General features: G+C 43.1%; 1 protein-coding gene across 1 annotated transcript in view; it reads left to right on the top strand.

Annotated features, from left to right (window-relative positions):
- The first annotated feature begins 637 nt into the window (after positions 1–637).
- Positions 638–21,636, top strand: part of TNS2 (tensin 2) — a 156,137-nt gene continuing 135,138 nt past the window's right edge. The window contains exon 1 of the mRNA XM_042455680.1: positions 638–788. Within this exon, the coding sequence (XP_042311614.1) occupies positions 687–788 (102 nt within the window). The 5' untranslated portion in view covers positions 638–686. The remainder of the gene's footprint in view (positions 789–21,636) is intronic.

The following is a 21,636-nucleotide window of genomic DNA, read 5'->3' as shown; positions in this document are numbered from 1 at the left end:
ACGTACATATATATACATTCCTGCTTAGGAAGCAGAAACCAAATGCTTTTCCTCCTTCCCCTCTACAGATGGGCCCTGAAGCCGCTGACCCAGAGCACCGAAAACTGGAAGGAAACAGGATACAGATCTGGCTGAACGGTACACATGTCTCTTTGTTACTCCCAAGCTGCTCTGGAGGGATTTTCCAGCAGTAATATGTTTCCAATTATCCTGTTATGCTCTTTGGAGCCTATGCATTCTGACAAGGCGTCCACCCCGTTTCCAACAATATGTCATCTCACCCTGCTTTCCCCCTCTATCCTATGTTATTCCCCCAAAAGGTGATGACCTTCTTCTCCATGTTACATGCACACGCAGGACCGCTAATCTACCTACATCTCAGGGGCTTGGCTTTTGCCACCTGTTTACAGGCCCAGTTTTGTAAGCTCGCACGCGGCTTCATCTGGCAAGGCTGAGTTTGCTCTGGCACTGAGCTAAATATTATTAAGGCGCTATGTGTGTGTGAGAGAGAGAGATGGAGAGAGGGGAAGGGTGGGGGGAATGGGACAGGGAGGAGGAGTTTTCGAAATAAGGCAGTTCCAAAGATCCTGAGAAGGGGGAGAAAATTACCCACAACTTTGCCAGAGAAAGAAGTTTGAAAGCAGAGAGGGGGATCGTAGGAATCTGAAAGCAGAGAGGGGGATCGTATGGGCTGGACAGGGGGGTCTGACTGTTGGGGGACTGACTGCTGCTCTGCATCCCAGGGCAAAGGGGGTCCAAGAAGCACCACAAGAATGCAGCTGACCAAGGTGTGTTACCTAAAACCCTTCTCTTTTTCTCTTTTATGCTTTCTCCTTTATACAGGGAAGCGTGGAATTACTGGCTGCGTCATAGGATGGAAATCATTCAGCCTGAGGCGCTTGCTGTTTGTGGCACAGGGTGGCAAGAGATGTGTGTGTGTGAGTGAGTAAAGCGTGTTGCTGGCTAGAAGCATGGAGAGCATTTATAACCTCAAAACTTTCTTCATACCGGTGAAAGTCAGAGTGGGTGTGCAGCTGTATGAACAGTACCTCAGTCCAGTTCTGAACCTCTGCCTGCTTTGCATTTGCATTATTCATCTACTCTGCAGCAGCCTCTTCTTCTCCTTCGGGAAGCAGGTTGTGTTAGTAAACTGTCTCTAAGTGTCTTCAGTACAGTGCTGGATGGATATGACTGAAGTTCTGACAGAATAGCTGCAACAAAAACAACATTCAGCAGTTACTGACAGTAGCAGTGGGTGAGTGGAAGGAAGGGAGGGAGGGAAGCAACACATTGTGTTAATGTGTGCAGGTTGTTTATATACATATGTACCAGTGTCAAGATGCATTCCCTACCGCTCAGATTGTAACTTTCAGAGGCCCAGCAAAGAAGGCAAAAAGACTGAGGTGGCAGTTGTACACATGCTTATATGAAGGGAAAGCCCCACTGAAATCAGGAGAGTGTAGCTCTCAGCAACTATAAATAGGATTGTACTGAAAAAAGAAAAAGCCTCTAGTAAAGGAGTGGGAATCATACAGCCATCCAGATACTGCTGAAGTTCATTCCTTCTCACCCCTTTTGCTGGCTAGGGATGCTGGGAATTATAGTCCAAAAACATCTAGAAAACTGTATGGTTCCCACCCCTGCCCCTGTATATTCCCACACCGACATACACACTAACAAATTATAAAGAAGACATCTGCAAAGGCAAAATAGAGACTTTGTTCATAGGAAACTGTCTTATAGTGAAATAGACTGTAGGTTCAACTGTGTACTGCCATTTCTGATTGGAAGCTATGGCTCCCTAGCATTTCAAACAGAATATTTTCTTAGCTGTATCTGGAGAACCCTGGAATTATCTCTTGGTATTCTCCTATCCATGTACTAACCAGACAGTGCTTAGCTTCCTAAGGCAAATTGGTGTGTTTCGTGCTGGAGAGGCCACATCTGGAAGGCCATGTACAGTATTGGGTACCACACTTTAAGAAGGACATAAACTAGAATGCATCCAAATCAATAAAGCACAACAATAACCAGGATAGTGAGGACGGTGGAAACCGAGCCCTACAAAGAAAAGCTGGAAGAGTTCTGAGAATGTTTATCCTGGAAAAGAGAAAATAAAAACATGATAACTGTTGTTAAATATCTGAAGGGCTTTCGCACAAACCCTTGAGAAGTCAGTCAAAAGGTTAGAGCTAAGGAGATTTGCTGGGAAGTATATTTTGCTAAATGCTAAACTTATTCAAACTGAGAATTATTTGACAGGGACAGAGTACCTCTAGAGGTGGTAGGCTTCCCTTCTCTCTGGAGAGACCAAAATAAAATTTGGATGACCATCTGCCAGAGAGCTGGACTACATAATTTTCATGTTCCCATTCCAATTCTTGCATTCTAGGAAAGTACTCTACAGGGAACATGTACAACTGGTGAACAGGGAGAGATGACAGCTATGAGAATTCCTCCTCCTCTTTAAAATTATAGTACAGTGGCCCACTCACTGCATCTGACAGGAGGCAATAGCTCATTTGGCTTCAAGCAAATTGCTGAATCTGTCACTATCTCCTAGTCCTGGAATGTGTGAAATGAGGTTGTTTTTTTCATGATCATAAGTCTCTTGTTTCCAAGAACATTTGGGAGGAGGACTGTAGAAACCTTTCCAAAACTTTGGACTCTCTTAACATGAAACAACTGTATATAGTGCATGCTGTTCAAAATGGCATGGGATGCCAGCAGAAATGGATACCCAACATGTTCATGTCTACAACCCTCTCCAAACTAGCATACTCTAGATGGGATGGACCAGGTTGGGAAGATCTGACTTACTGAACAACTTTCAATTACCAATGTTTTCTAGGAGTCATCACTCCTTGTTGCTACCTGTCTCTGATAAATTGTTGCATGGTGGGGGGTTTTCTGTAAGTATTCTATACATCTTGGGAAAAGGATACTTTTTGGAGTACAGTTCTCAGAATTCCCACAGCCAAGATGGGCACTGGTGATGCTACATGAGGAGATCCTGAGAGTTGCAATCCAAATCTGAGATCCTATTTAATGCTGACAAAGTGTCAGGCTTTACAGTATACAGTACTCACTGGGGTATAGGAGGAGTTCAGACCATGCTAGATGACACTTCAAAGGGGAATGTCACCTGGTGCACTGGTGGGACTGGGCTGCCTTGCAGGCCTAGCAGCTCTGCTGGCCAGGCAGTCAAGAGAGTCTCCTCACTTTGTCACTTTGCCAGCAGCTCTATCAGACCCAGAGAGGCTGTGGGGCTATAGAAGCAGCTCACTCCCACCAGCAGCCACTGGTGGAACTGAGATGCCATCTGGGTCTGGTGGCTGTGCTGGCTGGGTGCAGTAAAGAGACTTGCCTCCCTTTGTTGCCCAACAAGCAGCTCTTCCAGACCTGGAGAATGTTGTTGAAGAGAGAAGGGGGGGGGGTATTAAAAATGATCCTCACTGGGTGCCAAATATACTAAATATGCCATTGAGGTCCAGAAGGCCAAAGTGCACTCTTTTTGCCCCAGCTGTGGATGCAGTTATCCTTCCACCTGTCCACAGATTAGCTTCAGAAGTACACTATGTTGTCATCTAACCTTTATTGCCCATTTATGGCAAAGGTGTTGTGCAAAGAATAGGAATAACTCTGTGTTACCCTCTGAAAGTATGTACTCTTGGTTATGCCACCATGAAGAGTCTATCTTTTAGAAGTGACATTCCCAGACTCAGAGATTCTATTTGTTGAGAGCTGCTATAGTTGCCATTTTTCAGATTTCTTTCAACCCCTTTGGGATTGGTTTGTGTTGTTGATGTTTCTTGCCTATAGTGCACACATTCATATGAATGCACGGTTATGAGCTTTAACTGCCAATATATTGCTAGTCTTCCACGTATCTCATAACAGTCCTATCTAGATAGTCAAAAAGAAAAAAAATGGCTGGGTGCATTTGAGCTGAAGCTATTTGTAAGAGTAAAACAGTGATGATCAATTAGTAAATACATCCTGTTTCAGAAGCCAGGTCTAATGGAATCCATCTTATCTTTCCAACTGTTAGTTGGTTGTCAGTCTTCCTTCATGGGCAAGATGCTCAAAGTGGGCAGGTTTGCTTGAGAAAGTTTGGAAAAGTTACCTTTCTGGACGGTAGTTCCCAGAAGATCCCATCTACCATAGCCGGCAGTTTTGTTTCCTAGAGCACGCTCTATTTAACACAATAGGGCTTATTTTTGTGTGGCAGACAAGCCAAAGATTGCACAATAAATAAATAAATAAATAAATGTTTGTTTTTGTTGCGTGCCTTCAAGTTGTTTCTGACTTAGGGTGACCCTGAAGTGAACCTATCACAGGGTTTTCTTGGCAAGATTTATTCAGAGAAGGCTTGCCATTGCCTTCCTTGGAGGCTGAGAGAGAGTGTGTGTGCCTTGCCCAAGGTCACCCAGTGGGTTTCCATAGCTGAGTGGGAATTCAAATGTCCCATAGTCCTAGTCCAACACTCAAATCCCTACACCACACTGGCTCTCCCTAAATAAATGTTCAGAGCTTTTAAAATTAAATCAAATGAATCAATCAATCAGTCAACAACCAATCGGTCAATTAGTCAATCAAATGACAGATTAAATTAAACAGTAAGTGGAAAAGAACCCCTGCAAATGTGGCTCAAGGGAGGTAGGCAGGTGTTCATGTGCTCAAGGAAGGAACATCACGGTGAGAAATGAAGTTCTTCAAGCCCACAAGAGCCCCCAGCTTTTCATCTGGAAACAGTGGAGGTTATGTAACTGGTAATAGGCTTATAACCAGTCAAGTCAGTCAGGGCAGGGTTTTCCCCCAGAGTGGATCACAAGGCGCCTGAGATTGCTGGGGGGAAGGAAAGAAGCAGGTTTCATAGCTCTGGCTGCTGCATAAGCCCCAGGTTATTCCAAGGTGGAGTTGAAGGTAGTGAACAGAGAGGCACACAGGAACCAATGATAAGGTGCTACAACAGAGGTGTGCTCTGTTGGTCTGTGTGGCTGAGCAAAGCCACGCAGGGAAAGTAGGATCTGGGGATATATCCTTTCATGCTTGCCTTCAGGGCACCTGAGAAGCTGTTGCTGGGATCTATGCACATCTACTCCCACTATTTCATAGTTTTCAAAGACACCAGAAGATAATGTATCCTAGACTATCACTATTGAAGGGGGAGGGGATTTAGGGAGTAAGAGAGCCCTGCTGAGACTTCCTCAGCTATATGCCACACATCACACATGGCCACTTTGGACACTCTCAGCATCAATTGTTCTTTAGAAGAATTAGTTTAAACATGACCACAGGAGACTTTTGAGTGCATAAACACAGTTGCTGCAAACTCCCCTGTTAATGCAAAGAGCAATGTAAATGATAAATGGTACCCAGTATTGTAGCACTTTTGCCAGGTAAAACAAGGTCATTATTAGTGGTCTATCTGTTGTTGCTGTTGTTGATGTGTGCCTTCAAGTCATTTCTGATTTATGGTCTCCCTGAGGTAAACCTATCATGGGATTTTCTTGGCAAAATCATTCAGAGGAGGCTTGCCTTTGCCTTCCCCAGAGGCTGAGAGAATGTGACCTGCCCAAGGTCACCCAGTGAGTTTCATGGCTGAGTGGAAATTCAAACCCTGGTCTGTTATAGTCCAACATTCAAACCACTATGGCCTATCTGTACATAGGGAAAAATATTGAGGTGGCTGCTGTGAGTTCCCATAAGAGAAACTGAGGCTGAGAGATGATGACGTACCTGAAGCTGACAATAAAATGATGGGCAAACAGAAATTTGAATCCAGGTCTGTAGAGCTCTCTGTAGGGTGATAACTGTATTATAGTGCTTTCCAGTTTGGATGTTCCCATTTCATGTTTCTTTAAGTGCCACTGAGACGTTGCCACTGAATGGAAAATAAGACCTAAATGACAGTTGCAAATGCTACCGAACAATGCTTCTTTCCCACTCCAGTGTCTTTTTATAATGTATGTATGTGCTCAAAGTAAGTCAACATACTCGCCTGAGGCATTAATTCATAATTTCCTGCTGACTACATCTGGTCCTGTTATTGGTATTTTGAATTTCTCAATAAATGATATATTGGTAATTAAATTATCCCTTTCATGCAAGATGAAAACTGCCTAATTATGCTTCATTGGTACCATTGGTTCATTGGTAGTGCTCCTGTTACAATGCACAGGAAATGCATACAGGGCAGAAGGTTTTAGGAGCAAATATCTAACAAAAGACACACAATAGCAGTGGAAGGCATATGTAAATGTATTTAATCATTCCCTACACTGGACAGCAACTTCAGTTCTGAAATCACTGCGAACTAGAGCTGATAAAATGATGAGAGGGCAATGCTGGAATGTGTGATCTGTCATCTAGTGACTATCATTTAAGGTGAGGTGGATAGCTGGTGATCAGGGAAAACTACATTTGGGGAGCATCTGCACTGCAGAAATAATGGAGTTTGATACCACTTTAACTACCATGGCTCAATGCTTTGGAGTTCTGGGATTTGTAGTTTTGCAAAATATTTATACTTCTCTGTCAGAGAGCTTTGGTGCCATAATAAATTACAAATCCCAGGATTCGATAGGATGGAGCCATGGCAATTATTTCTGCAGTCCAGCTGCAGCCTTGGTTTTGTGTTCTGTTCATCTTATTCTTTCAGTGCAAGGCAAACGCCTTTTTCTTTTCCAGAGGTTTTGGATCCAGTTTTAATCCTGTTGATTATTTATACTGCATTTAATTTGTTTTTGTTTGTTTTTTGTATTCACATTTTGATAATTTGATTTTTCTTGTAAACTACTCTATCTTGGAAATACAATGAACAGGCAGTCAAAAATACTTTTTTAATTTCATTTTAAAAAATACTTATAATACATAAAGATAGTGGCTTAAATCCTATTCAGTCAAAAATCCACCAAACAGTGATACCTTTATTGGCCAACCAAAATGCGCAATATACATGTTGCAGCATTCAATTAATCCTATTGTTAGACTTGACTAGAGTAGATCCATTGAATCAATTGGATTTACCTATGTTTTGACTGGACATTCAACATTTGATTCAATGGGCTCCTCTATTGGTACAAACCAAGAGGATTCAGTATTCTCCATCACTGTCATCATCTTCATCATCATTCTTTAAAATGATAAAACCAGAGTGAACCAAAAATGGCAGTTCTAAGCTGGTAGAGAAGCAAAAGCCAGCCTGCAATTTGGATCCCTTCCTCAATTGGGTGTCTTATATTGTTTTGCCCTTTCTCTAGAACAGAATTTCTCTAGGTGGTGTCCTCCAGATGTGTTGGATAACATCCCATCACCCAACAATCTGAGTTGGGGATGATAGGAGCTGCAATCCAGCAATCAGAAGGATGCCAGCTTAGGAAAGCTCATTCTACATCGCCTTTCCCTTTCCCCCTCCAGTTCTTGCTTTTGCTTTGTGCTTATTGGTGCTGTCCGTTTCAGAGAACGTTCTTTGCATTTTTTGAGGTTAAAACCTGATCTGAGGAGATTTTTTTGGCCAGAGTAAGGGCAGCAAGTTAGGCATGAAAGAAGCTGAGGGGAAAACATTAACAACAAACCCACAGGCGCCTATTCCATAGGCGGGAGCAACAGAAAGAGTCTCTGGAGGGCCTGATAGGCAGGGAAAAGGGAGGGATGTTTTGCCTTCAGAGGATGACTGTATGGCTAAAAGACTGCAGCTAATGGAGATACAACCATACAAAGGAGGACTGGAGTGATGGGGCCTTCCAGATGTTGCTGGACTGTAACCCTCAGCAGCCCTCCCTAGCATAGCCAATGGCAAGAAAAGCATGGCAGTCCTGGTCCAACAACATCTGGAGAGGCCACATGATGCCCAGCCCTGGTAAAAAACAAGCAAGCAGATCCAAAAGGGATTACAAATCCTCAAAGGGGGAAGCAACCCTGAGAAAATGTAATATGGAGCAGAGTACTGAGCAAGGAGAGGCTTAGGCATCCCTTTCTTTCCCCCTCCCCTCCTTCTGCTCTCTGCTTTACATTCTCCTCTCCCGAAACAGATTTAATCAAGGAGGTCAGCTTTTTTTATTACCTGTAGTCAGGGCTGGCTCAAGACATTTTACTGCCAGAGGCAGGGAACTAAATATTGCTTTCCACCCCCTCCCTGCCTCTCCTAGGGTGCATTTGCACTGTACAAACAATGCAGTTTGACATCATTTTAACTGCCATGGCTCCATCCTGCAGAATCCTAGGATTTGTAGTTTGCTGAGGCACCAGCACTCTTTGGCTAAAGACCTTGTAAAGCTACAAATCCCAGGATAACATAGGATGGAGCTACAGCACTTAAAGTGGTGTCAAAGTGCATTATTTCTGCAGTGTAGATGCAGCCCTAGTCAAAGTGCACTGTTAAAAGTTTAAGGCAGAGAGGCAGCCGTGGGAAGGGATTGCTTAACCCTTTCTTGACTTTCCATTTCTCAGACTACCTCCATGCTCACAGAAAATTTCTACTCCTTCAGCATTCCAGTTATATCTTTATTCCTCCAACTGGTAAAGGGTTGTAGGAGTGTTCGTTCAATAAGGCCAAAGTTTCCCTACTGCTGCTGTGTGATGTAAACATGGCAATTGACCATCCTTGCTTCTTGCTTTTGTTCAAGAATGCCATAGACTCTCGGTCCCTGTACCTTTTTGGTGTACCTTGGCCATAAATGATCAATCTAAAGTGGACTTTCTCAGCCTTTTTACCCAGAAGAACCTCTTACATAATGTTCAGGTCTCAACCACTACATACAAATTATTATATCTACTGCTCAGATAGAGATAGAGATAGAGATAGACAGACAGACAGACAGACAGATAGATCTTCCACTCATGATTTGCACAGATCCTTGGAGCCCGAGAAAGTACTACATTAATGCACAACATGGAGAGGCCTTTGGAAATGTGAAGTTCACTGCAACACTGCTCAGGATCATTTCCTCTAAAGTGTGATGTCAACATGCTGTGCGTTTCCCTGCTCCCATTCCAGATCTATGGCACCGCAAAACTGTGATGCAATTGGACAGGGAAGTATTATTATTGGCCTTGGCAGGAATAAAGAACTTAAGGCATACCAGATGTTGGACTGCAGCTCTCATAATTCCTCACTATGTGGACGAGAACAGATAGGAATTGCAGACCAACAACAAGTGAAGGGCACCAGCATTGTCTCCCCCTTGTATCATGGAGTAGAAAGGGAAGACTGTGTCACAGGAATACATCACCATGCTACCATGTATTATAGAACTCACCTTTGATAATCCCACATAACGGAATGGATTTCCTTTATTTCTGGCTCTTGAGTTTGTTTGACATGGTTACTCTCATTTATGTTGTTCCCGAAAGTTCACTTAGGGAGCAGCAAAGCAGTGAGATATATATATGGCATTTCCTCAGTTTAATTCTTTCTTTCACCCACACACTAGCTGCTTCGTGTATATTCTGTCTGGCTGCTTTACATGGGATTGCAAGCATAAATGCCAATAGCGTTACATTGCTGACATGTGGTTACTCAGGTTGTGGTACATGATATCATTAATGACTTGGCTCCACTTTAATTGACCCAGAGACCTGGAGGGAGGAAACATGATCTCGCTCCCAATACCATGTTAGGTTCAAAACAAGGTTGGACTGGTAGCACTCTCCCTCACTGTCTCTCCCTCTGTCTCTCTAGAGTGGACTACAGTCAGGACTGGAGAGAAGAAATAGGTAGTCTGTTCCTTGGACTAGAAAGCCAGTGCTGTGTGTTGCCTTCTTGAGGCTTGATCGCTGACTCCAGTCTCCCCGTTACATACTGGTTTCAGAACGAGGAAATGACAAATTGCAAATAGCACTATTGTTACCTTTAAAAAGGGATGTTTTTGCAAAGACTGTGTGATGAAGCATCTACCATTCAGATGAAGAATGAGTGTGCACTGTTTGAAAGGAGTATTATGAGTAACACTTTCTAGTTACTATAAAATTACTCTTAAAGGTCATTTCTAAGCGTTTTTACAGTGATTCTGAGCAGAATTGCTCATGTCTTACACCATTCTCTAATCAGTCCTAGACTTTGGGGTTAGTTTTCCATTAAGTAACGTAACCCCAAAGCAATAAGCAGCACAGTAGATAATGTAATGCAGCAAGTTGTTTTAAAAAAATGTTAACACAGGAGTACGAACTTACACTTTGTCTATATATGCAGCTTCCTCTGTACGCTGTTACTACTCCTTGCATGATGCAAAGGTTCAGAACACGAAACCTCTAATTAACTAGAGCTTCTCTTAAAATCCAAATTGAGAGCTACTTCCCAGCTTTGGGAAAAGACCGGATATTTATTAAATCAGAGCTTGGATAGTTGTTTCTTAAAGCAATTAGATACTATTATCGTTAGAGAATTAAAAAGCAACCTTTTCTTGTTATGTAGAGATAACCGGAATAATTACCTTCAGCTACTTTTAAATTAAATAAACAGCACAAATTTCTCAAACTGCTGGTTTGTGGTTTTTAAAAAAGCCACCTAAATAATGTGGCCATGCATTCCTGTAATTAAAATCCATGCAAACTGCAAAAGGAATGAAATTCTCTTTTGTTAAATTGTCATCATAATGTGACTTAGCTATTTATGAGTTAGTGAAAAAAAGTTAGAAATTATAAGTCACTCATTATTTGTATTGTGTTACTTCCAAACTCTGATTAAACTGCAGTTTTAAAATCAGTTTGCTGTCCCAGCTTGTTACAATCTTATTGTTCCTGCTGCAAAGAGGCTGCTATGGGAAGTCGGAAAATGTGTTCATGTCTTCACTTATTAAGCCAATTTACGGTAACCTGAAAAGTGCGATGTCCTAAAATATTTGCAACTTGAATAACATGGCACAAATATTTCCACAAGAAAGAAAGATTTTCTGTATTGGATATGTGACTTTCTCCATGAGAATACAAAGCTACAGTAATAAGTACACTTTCCTGGGAGTAAGCGTACTTAGACTCAGGGTGCAACTACACTGTAGTAATAATGCAGTTTGATTCCAATTTAATGGCCATAGCTCCATCCTACAGAATCCTGCAATTTGTAGTTTAGCGAGGCACCAGCACTCTTTGCCAGAGCAGGCTAAAGACCTTGTAAAACTACAAATCCCATGATTGTACTGGATGGAGATACAGCACATAGTGGTGTCAAACTGCATTGTTTCTACAGTGTAGATGCCCCCCCCCCCGCCACTGGAACATATTCCAGAGTAAACTAATTTTGTGAGCTAGGAATACTCAGCTGCTAGGAGCTGAATTATTTATTATGTACACCATGAGGTTACACTGAGAATGGTCTTGTCATATTGAGTTCTCACTTCTGCTTCACAGCAAATATGATCATTTCCTCTCCACCATGAGGTCACCCTATTGTATACGTCTTTTCCCCTGCTAAAATGGAAATCAATCATATTACAAGAAATGCAGTTTTATCATGTCATTTTCAGCTATCACAGAAGATTCAAGACAAACAAAAGGAGGGACGTCTCTACACAGCAGCACATAGTTATACAATTTGCTACCACAAGATAGGGCTGTTGACACCAATTTGGATGGCTTTAAAGGGGGACTAAACGCATTTATCGAGGATAAAGTTATGAGTGACTAGTTGTCATGGTGGCTATAGAGTACTTCCATTATGGTGTATATAACTATGGGTTTATTTATCTATTTATTTATTGGATTTATACCCCACTTTTCTTCCAAAATGAGTTAGTTATGAAGAGCTCTGTTGAGTGCATATCCTCCAGGTGAGCACCCGAGCATCTGAGTGACTACTGTGGGAAACATGATGCTTGACTAGAAAGGCCTCCAGACTGATTCAGTAGGAAAGTCTCTTACATCTTGAAAAACAAAAGAAAACAGAATCCAATCATCCAGAAAAGGCAGATCAGGTTCTTTTTGCTGTTCCAAACCATATGATTTTAAAGTTGAACACATGATTTATATCCAGCCTTGGCTCCTGAGTTTTGAGTGATTAGGAGCAGTGTAGCCAAACTGAAGGACTAGGAGAGAGGGAAGTGGTCTGTATTCATGCCAGGTTGGACTCCCAGGGAATCTCTCTGGGACTGGACTGCTGGATTCATTTGTCTAGCCTCTGTTTCTCAGCAGTGGAAAAGGAGCAGTTGGAAGTCGGTTTTCTGAGGCCTTGTTTATTCTTCAGATTCAGTCACAAGGAGCTCAAAAATCTTCCCGACTGCTACATCTCCCTGCTGTAGGCAAGGAAAACTATGATTTGCATGGCTTGGACTGTAGGCCTTTGCTGGAATCAACTGAACTGAACAGAGGATTTGCTTGCTCCTGCTGTGAGGTGCCTCTGTCAGCCAAGCAAGGAGTTGTCCAGGGATTGATCTCTGAATTAAAGGTTGTAGGGCCCAGAAGCCTTTACAAAGACACTACCTCTAGGCCATGAGACTTTGTCCTTAACCTTGTTGTTGAGACAGCCTGGGAATAATGTGTTAAAAATGAATTTGTTGTCCTAACTCATTATTTTGGCAATGGTTTTAAAGATTTTTAAAACTGTCAAAATCATAATGTTAACAGATAGCATGTGGTCCAACTGCCCTGATTTGGCAAGGACAGTCCTGATTAATCCTCTATTGTCCTACTTTTTCAGCTGCTTTTAAAATGTCCCAGTTTCTCTCTCCTCTTCCCACTTTCTCCCTTTTTCTTCTGCTTACTCCAGTAGCTGCAAACAGAATTCAAAATGCATGAACTTGTTCATTGAATGCAAACTTCACTGAATGCATTAATGCCCATCCTGTGCTGCTGGATTCTCTCTGAGTGCACACATGTGTCCTTTGTATGTATACACAGAGTTGGGGTGATTGCCATAATTGTCCACTATTACCAGGGGCAAAATGTGGAACAAATTCTAGACCAAACTGTAGGACAACTGCAGGACAAAACTCAACCCAAAATGTAAGACCTTAAATGTCCTACATTTTGGGCTGAGTTTTGTCCTGCAGTTGTCCTACAGATTGGTCTCGAATTAGTCCTACATTTTGTCCCTGGTAATAGTGGACAATTATGAGGTCTCAGGAAAATTAAAGCACCAATTGTGACAATTCTATTTTTAAGAATCACTATAGAGAAAATAGTTGTTGCTGTTAATACAAACATCCTGGTATTTGTATACAAATACAAACAAATAAACGTGTTTACTAATTACTCTGCTAAGTAACAGATACAGTACGATAAATGTCTTGATCCAAGTAGCAGGAGACAGCAAGAGGTTTAACTCTATCTCAGCCATTCCTAAAGCTTCTTTGAAGCTTTTCTCTAAACTGGCTACTTGAAGGTCAGTTGCATGTTACAGAGTTTCTTTGGGAAGCTAAAGTGTTACCTCATTGGATTTTGAATATAAATTTTGCCATCTTGGAGATCAAATTTGCATGTATTTATTCTTATGCACAGAGCCTGGCTTGCAGAATATAGTTCTTAAATGCTCATGCCATAATAAATTTGATAGCCGTTAAGATGCCGCAAGACTTGTTGTTTTCTTTTGCAAGAGCCTAACGCAACGACACATCTGGAAATGATTTCACCTAAGGCCAGTCTTTTTGCAAGAAAAATAAAGAAAACTTTTAATGGGGGAAGGGGAGGGTTCTGGGAGCCACCCAATCCCCCTACTTTCTGACATAAGGCATCTTGATTGAGGTATGTTAATGGGGCACCGTGGTTAGAATGCTAGACATAAACCTCTCCCCACACATTCTCTTAAAAAGGACCCCCCCCCCCAATTTCTCATTCCAGATGAAACACACAACACTCTCTCAGCACTTGGAAATCCCACCCCTTAGCCTTTCCTTCAAAAGATCAGTAAAGAGCTAGAGTCCCTTTTTGTTCCAGTCAAGGAATTCTTAACAATTTTACATATCAAGCACCCTAGTTACAATATTATATGCCCAATTCAAAAGGAAAGAAGTGAGGGGTGGGTGAGGGAAGACTCATCCTCTCATCATTACCAAGATGAGCTGGGTTTCTTTTGGTCCTTGGGAATATGAAGTGCTCACTTTCTGTAGAGATGCCTCTGCTTCTTCTAAAAGCCTTTTCAGGCTCTTTCCTGGCAAGCAGCTCTCAAATGTTCTACTAAGACTTTCTCTCTGTAATCCTTTTGTCAGAGGCCTGCTGCTTTCCCTATCTATGTAATGACCTTGAATATGAAAACCTTCATCCTCTCATCTTCAATCTTTTGCACACTTAGCAACAAAAAAAGTTATCATATGGTAGAGCAAGCTTATTTTCTGTTGCTTCCATGGATAGGATCTGAACCAATGGATTCATAATACAAGGAAGCAGATTTGGGGCATATTGACACTACACAACGCAGCCTGCCCTTATCCACAGACATTTGCAATCTGAAAATATTACTCAGTCCCTCCTTATCTGCAGTTTTGCTCTCCGAGGTTACAGTTGTTGTTGTTATTGCTGCTGCTGCTGTGTACCTTCAAGTCATTTCTGACTTATGATAACCCTACAACGACCCCATCATGAGGATTTATTGGCAAGTTTCTTCAGAGGGGGTCTGCCATTGCCATCCTCTGCAGCTAAGAGAGTATGACCTGCCCAAGGACACCCAATGGGTTTCCATGGCCAAGCTGGGATTTGAACCCTGGTCTCTAGAGTCCTAGTCCAATGCTTAAACCACTACACCTTGTTTGTTACAGTTGTTTGTGGTCAATAGCAGTCTGAAAATATTACTGCTATAGGGTTCAGTACTATCCATGGTTTCAGACATCCACTGAGGGTCTTGCATAGTGTTCCCCATGGATAAGGCAGGACTACTGTAACTACTTTCATAACACTTTAAGTGTCATAGATCCATCCTATGGAATGCTACATTCTGTAGTTTCATGGAGCACTCAGAATTATCAAGTGGAGCACTTCATGCATTATCAGATGTGGAGGAACAGGAATTGTTCCCCCCCCCCATGTGCCAGGAAATGGTACCATATTTGTATCCATTGGCTACAATCATTCCTGTGCCAAAATCCACATAAATGAATCTTTAAAAGAAAAGAATGAATAAAAATCATTTAGAATTGCTTCATTTGAGAGAAAACACATTTAGATATCATTTTAATAAATGTTTCAAAAACATATTAAAATACAAAAATAACACTGATTCTTTTCCGAAATCTTGCCAATTAATTCAGGAATGGAATGGAGTGGATCTATGATTGAGCACATGGAAATTTGACACAGAGTACCATATATACTTGACTATAAGTCAAGAAATTTTTGCCTCAAAATGGCGTCCAAAATCGCAGGTCGACTTATCTACGGGGCAATGCGGTACTTTGACCAAGCCTATCCCCAGCCGGGCTACCTCTGCAAGAGATAGCCCATCTGGGGAGATGCTGGCAAGGGTGCCTGATTGCCCTGCAGCCCCCGCTAGGCTCTACTCCTTCCGATGGGAGAAGCCCAGCGAGGGAGATGATCGCGTGCCCTGCAGCCTCTCCTCCACCAGGCTTTCCCCAGAGAAGGGGGCTGGCTGAGGAGACGCTGGGGAAGGCGATCGCCTTCCCCCAAAGCCTACCTTCAGTGAGGCCCCTTCGCTTGGGAAGGAGCCCCGCCGAAGGGACGCTTCTGGGGAGGGCGATCGCCTTCCCCTGAAGCCTCTCTTCAGCGAAGCCCCTTCCCTTGGGAAGGAGCCCGCCAAAGGGACGCTTCTGGGGAGGGCGACTGCCTTCTCCAAAGCCTCTCTTCGGCGAGGCCCCTTCCCTTGGGAAGGAGCCCCGCTGAAGGGAGGACGCTTGGGAGGGCGATCGCCTTTCCCAGAAGCCTCTCTTTGGTAAGGCTCTTTCCTCAGCAAAGGGGCCTGGCTGAAGAGACACCGAGGAGGGTGCGTGATCACCCAAAAGCCTCTCCCTTGCTGGGCTTCTTTTGCGAGGAAAGCCCAGTGAGGGAGACGCTGAGGAGAGCACACCCTTGACCTATCCACGGGTCATATGAAAATCCATATTTTTGGCCCCAAAAGTTGACCTCAACTTATACATGAGGTTGACTTGTACATGAGTATATACGGTACCTTACAGACACTCACTCAGCCATCCACCCAAACTCAGGGACTGATTCTGACAAAGTATTATTCCCAAACTGGTTGACAGAAATCACTATCGTTCTACAATCCAGCAGAAGTCTAAATCTCCATCTGAGACAAGCAGACTTCCTTCTCTGCTTTGCCTCTATAACTCACAGACTTGTAACTCACAGGCTTTCCAGGGAGGTCAGTGACTTCAGATTTGCCAATGAAGGGGATTTAATCCCACCAGATAAGGTTGGGTGGGCAACTATTGGGAGTAAGGGGGATGCATATTTTCCCAAGGACACCTTAGAGGACTGCAATTAAAAAACAACAACACCTTTTGACTCCAAATATCCTCTATGTAAGGCGAGGAACATTTTCACCATGATTTTCATCCTCTGTGGGCCATTTTCATGTGTAAGGGAGGCCTTTTTTTGACAGCAGAAAGTGACATGGAAGTCACCTCTGCTAAGGCAAAGGTTCCCAACCTTTGGTCTTCCAGATTATTTGGACTTCAGTTCCCATAATTCCTGACTGTTGGCCAGGTTGGCTGTGGCTTCTGGGATCTGTAGTCCAAAAGAAATGGAGGAACAAATGTTGGGAACCACTGTAGACAATGGTGAGAAATGTGTACCCAGATGTTGCTGAACTGCTGCTCCCATCAGCTCTAACTAGCATAGCCAATGGTGAAAGATACTGGCAGCAGCAAAATGTAAGCGTGTCAACTTATCCCCATCTCTGCCACCAAATATGAGGACCTCCTCCTGCCCCACCACTGTGGCTTATGGGGAAACTTCTCGAGGCCCTCATGGCTCTTGTGCAAGTTTTTATTCAAATCATCCTACTATTGAACACCCCCAGCCGTGAATAACTGCTGCCACCTCAGTGTGCCTGCCCTTCAGCAGCCAAGAACCTTCATATACTGTAGTGTTCTCAGAGGCACAAATGTATCATTCAAAAATTAATTTGAACAACATGTGAAGGACTACACTTTTCCTACTAAGGTCATCCTGAAGTGCATACAACACGGGTGGGAAAACCTTCACCCTCCAGATGTGTTAGACTTCAGCTGCCAAAATTCATAGACAGTATGGCTAATAATAAAAGTTTATGAGGATGGGAGTCCAGAACACCTGGAGAGTTTAGGGTTTCCCAAACTGACAAGGGTCTAAAATTAGTACTTCCTTGCTCACATCTGTAGGCTTCTAGCTAGTGTCCTTCTGGCACACTTCCTTCCACCGAGGGCTCTATCTGCTCTTGCTTCAGATCCTGTGCTTTCACTTCTGGCAGCCTTCTAATTCTTGGGACCATTCCATTGGCTTTTTATGCTCATGCTTGCTTGCAAGTTCCTGGATATTCCATATCCCCAAACCATCTTAATTTGCCCCCACTGGGTGCTTTGCAGCTGGGCTTTTGGATCAGCTGTGACCCTCAACTACAGATTAAGCAAAGCTCCCATCACCTACTTGCAGGAAGACTCCAGATGCTATATTTGGGAGGCTTCCAAGCCACTCTCTCTTGCTCTAAGGGCCTCTTTCTGTCTTACTTTAGCATCATCTATTTGCAGTGGAGATGCTCCTGTTTCTGCTTAGAGTGCTGTCATTTGTTCTGTTTTATCTCAATGAAGCAGTTTGCCGTTTCCCTTCAAAGAAATAATATCATTCTTCTGACACCACTGTCCTGTGCTCACCCACCCAAGTTAGCGAAAAATTCCAAGGAGAGCTCTCTTTCCCTTGGATTACAGAGCATTACACCATTATGGCATGTGTGTACTATTTCTTTAATTCAAACATGACAGGGCAGAATGGAAGCAAATTTCCCTTCAGAAATATGTAACATGGAAGATAGAGATTGTCCTTTTTAGAAGGTAATTTGTCCCTTCTCTTCCTCCCACATCCCATCCAGATTCTATTTCTGGGGCCTCTGTCATCAGCATTAGTTTGGAGAAGGTCAGTTCTGTGGTTGAGCAATTTCTTTCTTGAAAAATTTGCCTTGGAACAAACCAAGGGAGATCAATGTAACCGATTATAGTCTATTACCCCCCTTTTCTGCATTAGAAGCTGCTGCAGGAAGAGGACTTAAATTATAGTGGTGATCTTGCCTTTTCTCCCCCACTCCAAAAGTGCAATCTGGTGACCTTTCTTCTGCAGGGATTTAAAGGTTTGTTTCCCTGCATTTAACCTCCTGAGGGGAGAGGAAGCTGAAAACGTCAGGGTGGCCTATAGCTCCCCCCACCCTCTGCAGCCACCTTCCCAAGGAGAAGCAGATCCCCATTTAAGCAAGCTATTGGGCTTGCTTGAGTGATGGACACATTCCCTTATAACCTCTTTGGGCCCTAAGGAAAACTCTCTGGCTGTTGGCTTTGGTTACAGTCTGTACCAGAGTGAGCAACACATGGTCTTCAAACTCTTTTTCTGGAAGAGAAAGAGTCTTGTGGAACAAAACTAAGCAGTATTGTTGTAAAAAAGGTGTTTTAATTTGTTCAGCTGATGCATTTCAGGAAAACCCTTCTTCACCAACTAATTCTTTTGTTTCTTTTTTTCTGTTGTTGTAGCTAGTTTCTGTTGACCAACAGATGCCAGCATTGAAGGCTGCCAGGTCAGGAGCACCCCATACTTTGAGATTGCACAGCCAAACCTCAGAACTAAGGGCAGTACCTCTTAAAGTTTCAGGGGGTGGGTCCTGGTGTAGGGTTGCCATATTCCAATCCCTCATATCTGGGCCTCCAGTTTGCATATTATTAATTTACATTCTGATTATGCAAATTCAACATATTAATAATAATAATAATAATAAAATTTTATTTATACCCCGCCCTTCCAAATAGATCAGGGCGGCTTACAAATGCACCTTAGTGCAGCAAATACAATATAAAACAGATTAAAAACAACATCATCTCTTCATAAAAACAATAAAAACCCCTTAGCCCAACCTCACGGCCACGAGTGAGGAGGGAGGCCCATAGGATGTTTAGTCGGGGAATGCCTGATTAAATAGGAAGGTTTTGAGTCCCTTCCTAAATTGGGCCAGGGTGGTAGATGAGCGGAGCTCTATGGGCAGCGTATTCCAAAGGGCTGGGGCGGCTGTGGAAAAGGACCTTCTGGCCGTAGCGGCCAACCTTGCCCCAGGCACCTTCAGGAGTTGCTGCCCAGATGTTCTGAGGGTGCGAGGCGGAATGTACGGGGAGAGACGGTCCTTCAGGAATCCTGGGCCCAAGCCATTTAGGGCTTTATAGGTAATAACCAACACCTTATATTAATCATTGCACCTTTTCTACCATTATGGTTCAACCTCAATACCAAACTAAGCTCTTTTTTCTTCTTCTCTAGCCGTTGTGAAGAGAGGCCCAGCTGTTTGCAAGTGAAATTCCACTAGGCTGCTTAGCCCTAGGTTCGAGCCCCCAACACACCACAGAATACAAGACCATCTCTGTTTGCCTCTTTTCCTTTTGACTTTCCATTGTCACATTTTAAACCTACCAATTGGCCTATGATGAAGAAGGAATCTGGGATTTACTGTTTCACATGGCCCAGCTGGCTGTAATATTTTTAGTCCCTTCAATCTGGGATTTTCCAGGTTTTTCAGGACAAATGGCAGCCATATCCAGGTGATATCTTTAAGATTCTACATGAAGCATCAACCACAGGTTCTCAGAGAATGTCACCTAAAAAAAAAAAGACAGGTCTAATCAATGAAACAAAGGAGGAGGAGGAAAGAGATGAGGCCTTTGGAAAGTCTAAAAGAGCCACTTCAATACACCCCACAGCAGTGGAAGCAAGCAGCACACAGGGATATATATATTTTTTAAAAAAAAAATCTTTTCAGGACAGTGCTCTTATCCTGAGATTCCTCCCCTTATCCTCAGGTCCAAAGAAGGGGGACTAAGCCCTGAGATCTGAGAACCCTACCAGTATGCTTTAGTATTGGCTTATCAGAGGTTTGCCAGAATGAGACTGGAGAGGATATGGGGGGGGGGGGGGTGCCTACCTTCAAGTCGACTGTTGACCTATGCCAGCCCCATGAATTTTATAGGGTTTTCTTAGTCAAGGAAGACTCAGAAGTGGTTTTGCTTGTACGTATTTTTAATTGTTCATAAGAGAGAATTTCAGCAGCTGTTGCTTGTTACCTGGTTTTCTGACAAGTGTCACCTGCTGAAATTCCCTCTTCTGCACAATGATTAAAGGTACAGAATTCCTCTCCAGTTTTCGGTCTCGCAACCCTGGTTGGCTGTGCTACCTAGGACTGATGGGAGCTGCAGTTCAATGGCATCTGGAGGGCAACACTTTGCCCTGGTCTCTAAAGCAGAACCGAAATCCACCTTTAGATCTGCTCTTCATTTTTATCTGTTAATCACATCTGTGATCTTCATCTGTTGCTCATAGAAAGAAGGGAGCTAATTCTGTGTGACTTTGTGACTTATGGCCACCCTAAGGTAAACATATCATGGGTTTTTCTTGACAAGAACTGTTCAGAGGAGGTTTGCCATTGCCTTCTTCTGAGGCTGAGAGAATGTGACTTAGCTAAGGTCACAAGTGGGTTTCATGGCCAAGCTGGGAATTGAACCCTGGTCTCCAGAGTCATAGTCCAATACTCAAACCACTATGCCACACTGGCTCCTTAGGAATGTCTAATCTTAAGCCTTTAAACAACACAACTTTTGACTACATAGACGCACACAATATGTGCCCTGTGGGCACGCTGTTGCAGAAGGGTTAAGACAGCTATGTGGATGACCAGAGAGTCTTGCGGCTCCAGTGTGACATTTTCTGACTAGGTGGGGAAGAGGAAGGAGGGGGTGACTCTCCCAGCCATCTTGGATTGAATACCTTTGGGTCCCACTGTCATTCCAGGACCCCCCAAGCTGACAAAGGTTCATGGGGGTTTGGTGCGGTCACTTATTTCTTTTCCGAGACAGTTTAATGGGAAAGGGGGAAGGAAGGGGGAGGAATGAAGCAGGCGCCCATTAGGAGCCCGTCTCTTTGGTTTTACTCAACCAGCCTTGAGGCAGAGAGCAAGAGGGCTTCTCTGAAAAGGCTGGGCCAGGATCTGTTTATAAAAGGTGATTTGATGCAAGCCACATGACAGAACGGAACATGACTTTAAAGAGATTGTTAAAAGAGATACAAGAGGCAGCTAGGATACCAACCCACAAGAAAGGTGGAATATAAATCCAATTTAAAAATCATATACATACAGCTGGCCCTCCATATCTGTAGATTTTTTTTATCCACAGTGAAGCATCCATGGATTGAAAATATTCCCAAAAAATATAAATTCCAAAAAGCAAACCTTGACATTGCTATTTTATATGAGGGACACCATTTTTCTATGCTACTATATTTAATCGGACTAGAGCATCCTCAGATTTTTGGAACCATGGGGGTCCTGGAACCAAACTCCAGCGGATAACAAGGGTCCCCTGTAAATACATACATACATTTGAGCCACCTCCCCCAGGCTTTCACATACACTGTAGAAATAATGCAGTTTGACACTACTTTAACTTCCATGACATCATACTACAGAACCCTGAAATTTATAGTTTGATGAGGCACCAGAATGCTTTGGTAGAGAAGGCTAGAGATCTT

Source organism: Sceloporus undulatus, chromosome 2, assembly GCF_019175285.1.
Source record: "Sceloporus undulatus isolate JIND9_A2432 ecotype Alabama chromosome 2, SceUnd_v1.1, whole genome shotgun sequence".
NCBI lineage: Eukaryota > Metazoa > Chordata > Lepidosauria > Squamata > Phrynosomatidae > Sceloporus > Sceloporus undulatus.
Note: the sequence above shows the minus strand (reverse complement) of the source record. Positions and strands in the feature narration are given on the sequence as shown.